General features: G+C 40.1%; 1 protein-coding gene across 2 annotated transcripts in view; it reads left to right on the top strand.

Moving 5' to 3' along the window:
• Positions 1–2,697: 2,697 nt before the first annotated feature.
• The window catches only part of atp2a2b (ATPase sarcoplasmic/endoplasmic reticulum Ca2+ transporting 2b), a 30,331-nt gene continuing 27,028 nt past the window's right edge, over positions 2,698–6,000 (top strand). For both annotated transcript variants that reach the window (XM_049603383.1, XM_049603382.1), the window contains exons 1-4: positions 2,698–3,356; positions 3,691–3,708; positions 3,794–3,876; positions 5,759–5,863. In XM_049603383.1, coding sequence (XP_049459340.1) covers positions 3,239–3,356; positions 3,691–3,708; positions 3,794–3,876; positions 5,759–5,863 — 324 coding nt within the window. In that variant the 5' untranslated portion in view covers positions 2,698–3,238. The remainder of the gene's footprint in view (positions 3,357–3,690; positions 3,709–3,793; positions 3,877–5,758; positions 5,864–6,000) is intronic.

Genomic DNA, 6,000 nt, shown 5'->3' with positions numbered 1-6,000 from the left:
TCTCTTATTCACTGCACTTTTTCATTCTCATCTCAAGCTGTTGTGTGTCTGAGTTGCATTTCGTTCTTTATTTAATTTTTATCAGGTTATCCAAACTTCTAGCTGCACAGATGTAGTCTTCCCTTTTTATCAATGGTCTTGTTGTGGCAGCACACATTAGTCACAGTGTCTTAAAATAACCTGTCTGTCTGATTGGCAGCAGATACTGTGGGCTGCAAAAGACAGACACCATCACCATGTCACACAAGAGCTAGCTCATCATCTGTAAGGATTCTTCTTGTTACTTACAAGGTAATGGTGAGATGAAATACTTCTGACGGCTCTAAGTGTATATGTTGTCTCTTCTCTTGAAACCATGGTAATGTCCAGGTGCGAAGAGTTTATGGTATCACTCCTGAGACATTTTTAGAACTACTTTAGCAGACAAATTCTTTCTGACACTGTGATAAAAGTCCACAGAGCAACTGATAAGCTCGACTGTGTATATCACTGACACTGCTGCTCTGTCAGTCTGACGTAGAAGGAAATTCTTCACAGACATCTCCAGTAACACTGACGAATATGAGATAAAACTCATATCTTCAGTCTTATCAGGATTTGTGCTGGAGGCATTTCTCGGGGGAAAGTAGGGATTTAAACATAAATTGAACATGAATCCGAGGTTTGTATCTTCATTTACCTGCCACTCTCACTCAAAATAGAACGGAAGATTGAAGAATGTTTTATACTGGTGAGGAGGGGAGGAATAAGAAGCTCACTTATATGAGCAGTTTGGATTGATTTTTGGTGACTATCATGTTTGGATTACCGGGCATGGGCCCAAGTTGTCAGCAGCTCCATGGCCTTCACCTGCAAAATGTCACTCATATTAACACGTAGCGACTAAGAAAAGACTCAAAGTGACTACAAAGAAATGTAAAGAAAGTGCAAGGAGACATAAAGTAACTACAAAAAGGGGCAAAACAACCACAAAGAGACACAAAACGACTACAAGGAAATGCAAAATGACAACAACAAAAAGGAAAAAAAAACACCACAAAGTCTGTGTGCCTTGCTCCTGTGTGGGAGACATGGTGGGGCCTTTTGCATATCTGTACCCAGGGGCCCATTGTCCCATAATCTCATAATATTATATATAACCATATAACCAGGTCCCAAGGTCATAATGGAAGACACCTCCCAAGGTGGTTGAGAACGACCAAGCTAAGATCCTGTGGGACTTCCAGATCCACGCTGACAAACAGGTGATGGCTAAACAACCAGACATCGTGTTGGTGGACAAACAACAGGAGTGGCAACGGTTATAGATGTAGCAATCCCCAGCGACAGCAACATCAGGAAGAAGGAACGAGAGAGAAGCTGGAAGAATACCAAGGGCTGAAAGAGGAGCTAGAAAATATGTAGGGAGGTGCCAGTGGTTATCGGAGCACGCGGGGCTGTGCCCCCCAAACTGGGAGAGTGGCTCCAGCAGACTCCAGGTACAACATCTGAGGTCTCTGGAAGAGTGTAGTCCTAGGATCAGCGAAGATACTGTGCAGGACACTCACACTCTCAGGCCTTTGAGCCTGAGGACCAGAGCTTTAGGAAGACAAATATTTATACTTTTTTGTGTGTTTTTATTCTAAAGTAGGCTTACATTTGTGTTTCACGGGATTAGTCTTTCTTTGTAAAACAGTGCTTAACACACACACACACACATATATATATATATATATATATATATATATACACACTTTTTTTTGTATTACAGGAGCAGAAATATTTTGATGATGAAGTTAATTTTTTTTTTTTTTTTGAAGAGCCTGAACTTACATTGCTAATTTTACCTCAAAATAAAGCATATATTATTGTGAGACAGCATCAAACACAATAGCATACTCTGTTTGGCTGGTATTTGGAAATTGTATAAGAGAATAAAAAACATAAAATGTAACATGGCCTTTTTTTTTTAAAAAAAAAAAAAAAACTTTATTAAATAATTAACATTTACAACAATAAGGCAAGTCCACCATGTTATCAAAGTACATGGGCTTGAAACTGAGTAGAAGAAAAAAAATAGATAAAAAAAATTAAATTAAATTAAAAAAATAAATGAAGAAAAAAAGTATTTAACAGAGAAATTTAACAGAACAAATAAAGACACAAATTATAAATGATACTACATAAATAACAATAATAATAATAATAATAACAAATTATTTGGTCTTCACTTGAGAGTAAACCATATTATTTTTCAGGGTCTATGAAACTACATTTCGGCACAGTTGAGCATAGCATAAAATAAGATAAAATAAAATAAAATTAAATTAAAAATAAAAAAATGAAGAGAAAATTAAAATGTTTAACAGAAAAAAATAAAGACAAATTATAAATAATACTACATAAATAATACAAAACAAATTATTTGGTCTTCGTTTTAGAGTAAACCATATTATTTCTACACAGTTGAGCAGTTCTTTTGCATATTATATTATAGTTGATATAATATTATATTAATCAAAGATGTCTTTGAAGATGGGTGGTGATTTTATGAATTTGACTTAGTGCAAATGTAACGTGGACTGTCTTGATCACCCACTGACACCGCACACAAGCACCGTCGTCGTGGAGAGAGAAAGTGAGAGAGGAGGATTTCCGGTTTCTCCAACCAATCAGCTGATTCCACATGCGGACACTGAACACCGCATTCGACGCACGCGAGAGCTGCAGCGGACAAACGCGATTGGTGCCGACGAGAGCGCTGGTGATTCCGCAACACAGGCAGAGCAGAGCGGGCGAAAGGAGCCGAGCTGCAACACAGCCACATGTTTCAGCCGTCTATTTGGACAGAATTACTCTGGAATTAGCCGTTTTAAAAAGAAGAGGAAGATACTGAAAACACCAAATTAAGACTGCGGTGTTGGTATGAATTATTCGCTCAGGGTCTCACAGGAAACCTAGCGGAGCCCAACCGGCGAATTCAAGCGGAGCCGAAGGAGACAAACTGTTAGCAAGCGTTAGCCTGTTAGCTATCCGTTAGCTCAGGAGCCGCTATTCTGTCCACTCTCGCCAGGCACCTGCTGCCCTGTGCTGTAGCCAGTAAGTCGGTAACACTTAACGCCGTGGGGTCCCGCTCTCATATTGTCAAGTATTTTTGTCTAAAGTCCCGGGGTGACACTACAGGAGGGGAGAAACGTGACCGGTTGACGTTGGGACCGACACAGACGAAACAAGCGCTGTCCTCAAGTGGCCGTTCACCATGGACAACGCACACACAAAGACGGTCGAAGAAGTTTACAGCTTTTTTAACGTGAACGAAAGCACAGGTCTGAGTTCAGAGCTAGTGAAGAAACAGCGGGAACGATATGGACCAAACGGTAAGGAGCTGCTTAACGCCGGTTTGTTACAAAACAAGTAGCCATACTGTCCCGTTGTCATGTATGGCCCATGGCTTCCGATTAGTAACGGGCGACATGGTGAACAAAAAGGAAGGCTGTTGACGTCACGATCTGTATGTTGAAACACTGACAAGCATCAGCAGTGTGACTCACCCTGTAAACGACACATCATCTGCTGTTTTATTGTGTATGTGTGTGATATTGCATCACTGCTGCCACAGCAATTTGCTTTTGTTGTGTGTCAAGTGCTGACATTTGATTAACTGCTTGTCCATCTCTCTTATGTCTGCGCTCTGAATCGGGTGATCTGCAGAGTTGCCAGCTGAGGAAGGTAAGTGGATTGTGTTTATTATCTCACATTAATAGTTTTCAATGGAAGGGAGACATTGAAATTCACGTTTTGTTTTGTTTTTTAGGTAAATCCCTTTGGGAACTTGTGATTGAACAGTTTGAAGATTTGCTCGTGAGGATCCTTTTACTTGCTGCCTGCATATCCTTTGTAAGTATAACACACATTTTATTGTTACCTGTACAGGTGGTTTGCACAGTGTTCATTTAACCAATATGGACCAGATAACGCTCTCTTAGTTAACCAAATTCAACCGCTCCTGTTTGACTTTCACATTTATGTTCAGGGCTACGTTATCAAGATTAGTAGATGTAGAAGTCTGTGAACAGGTTGAGTCACTTGCGGTAAAAGGATACATGCAACACTCTCAAGATAAAGCTGGCTAAAGATTGGGTGATTTGGCGTTAGAGTATTAAGAGAGTTAATTCACGTTGCAATCTTAAATACAAGAGCCTGCTTCATGTTCTCCAGCACAGAATATTCAGTGTTTAGGATGATATAACATACTAAAACATGGCATGCTGCCAGTTGCACAGTGTCTGTGTTCATCTCTATCACCATCTTCACCCTTTTAGTGATGAGTTCAGTGGGTTCTTTTTATTTTCTGAGCACAGCTCTGTCATCCTACAAAGTGTATATAGAGCTTTTAATGATTGATTCAGCGAGGATCACAGTTCAGCAAGAATGCAGTTCAAAGTGGAGAAGAAAGGCGCCCAGAATCTGTCTGGTGACACAACCCAGATGACCCTTTTTTTTGCGATTCTGTCTCAAGGTGTTATGTCAGTTATGCTTTTGCTCTTAAAGTAAATCATAACTCAATGTAGTCTCTTTGAGCCTGTTTTTTCTTCAAGACTATGTTAACACAAAACTAGTCAAGAACTCCATCTTTAAAAAGAAATACTGGCATGTTGTTAATCTGGGAACAGATCGCTATGTCACTTCATGATGTTAAAGGATGAAAGCAATGGATACGTGAGATATCTATACGCCTCTTTGACTCTGATGATTGAATTTCTTGGTGTTAAATGCCACCACACTCTCCAGTTTTTGTGTTGTCATCATGATTACAGCATGACAATTACATACACTTACAGGCAGTACTTGTGATGCTTGTGTTGTTTTCACCAGCAAGTGGCAGCCCTGAATGTAGCTTCTGTGTGACACAATGGCAGGGTAACCATCCTGTGGCACTGCTTCTACTACGATTGGCCGTCTGCCTACTGGCTGAGAGTATCATCAGTCACCAAGGCATGGCGATGACAGCCAGCTATGGTTACAAATCTTATAAATCACCAGCTGTAGTACGGAGCTCGCTCTCAATCACAGGAGCACATACACATTTACATTTATCTCAGCATGACAATATTTAGACTACAAAGTTATCTACAAAGTGCAGTTTGTTTTTTGTTACACACTTAGAATTGAATTTGACGTTTGATTGGCCATGCTTAAATGGGTTGGAGTTGAAAATTGAGGGGGGGCATTGGCATTGCGTTTGACACGCTTCACTCCTGGCACAGATTCTAAAAGAGGAGAAAGCGGTTACTACACTCTCAGTCTCTCTCCCATGGCTTTCTCACACATTTGGCCCAGTTTCTGCAACACTGGCAGAACACTGGCTTGGTATTTATTATGAATTATTAAATGATTATTAGATACTTCACATCATTGTGCCAGATATGTAAAAGTCAAAGTGGGGTTCTGGCACAACTGCAGCTGCTAGGATGGTGCATGGAAAAGACACTGGGAGGAAATCCCCCAAACTGACCTCATAGTTACCATCATCCAGTGAGTTAGCAGAAAGACCTCATGACAAAAATATAATTTAAAAATACTTGCACACTTTAATCAGAGTCACACTGGTGTGGTTATCCTGCTAGCTAGAGTATTTATCTCTGGTTGATCTTGTGGGGTGCAGCTTACGTTATCCCATCAGGACTTCAATGGTTTGAGTATCTCACTCTTCAGTATTGATTGTTATCTGTAGTGTTTTTAATGATTGTTAATGTCCTTCTCTTTGTTTCGTGTGTAGGTGCTGGCCTGGTTTGAAGAGGGAGAAGAAACCGTTACAGCCTTTGTGGAGCCTTTTGTTATCCTGCTTATTCTCATAGCAAATGCCATTGTAGGAGTCTGGCAGGTAAGCACATTACATTTACAAGTCCACCTAAGTGTGAGTTATTAAAAGCTTTGATTAAGTAACTTTGCTCAGGAGTGTTTGTCCTCATCTAATAAATAGGAGTGATGGCAAATGGAGTGTCACTTGATGCTGGAAAA

This window comes from Epinephelus fuscoguttatus, linkage group LG18 (genome assembly GCF_011397635.1).
Source record: "Epinephelus fuscoguttatus linkage group LG18, E.fuscoguttatus.final_Chr_v1".
NCBI lineage: Eukaryota > Metazoa > Chordata > Actinopteri > Perciformes > Serranidae > Epinephelus > Epinephelus fuscoguttatus.
This window is presented reverse-complemented; position numbering and strand designations above follow the sequence as displayed.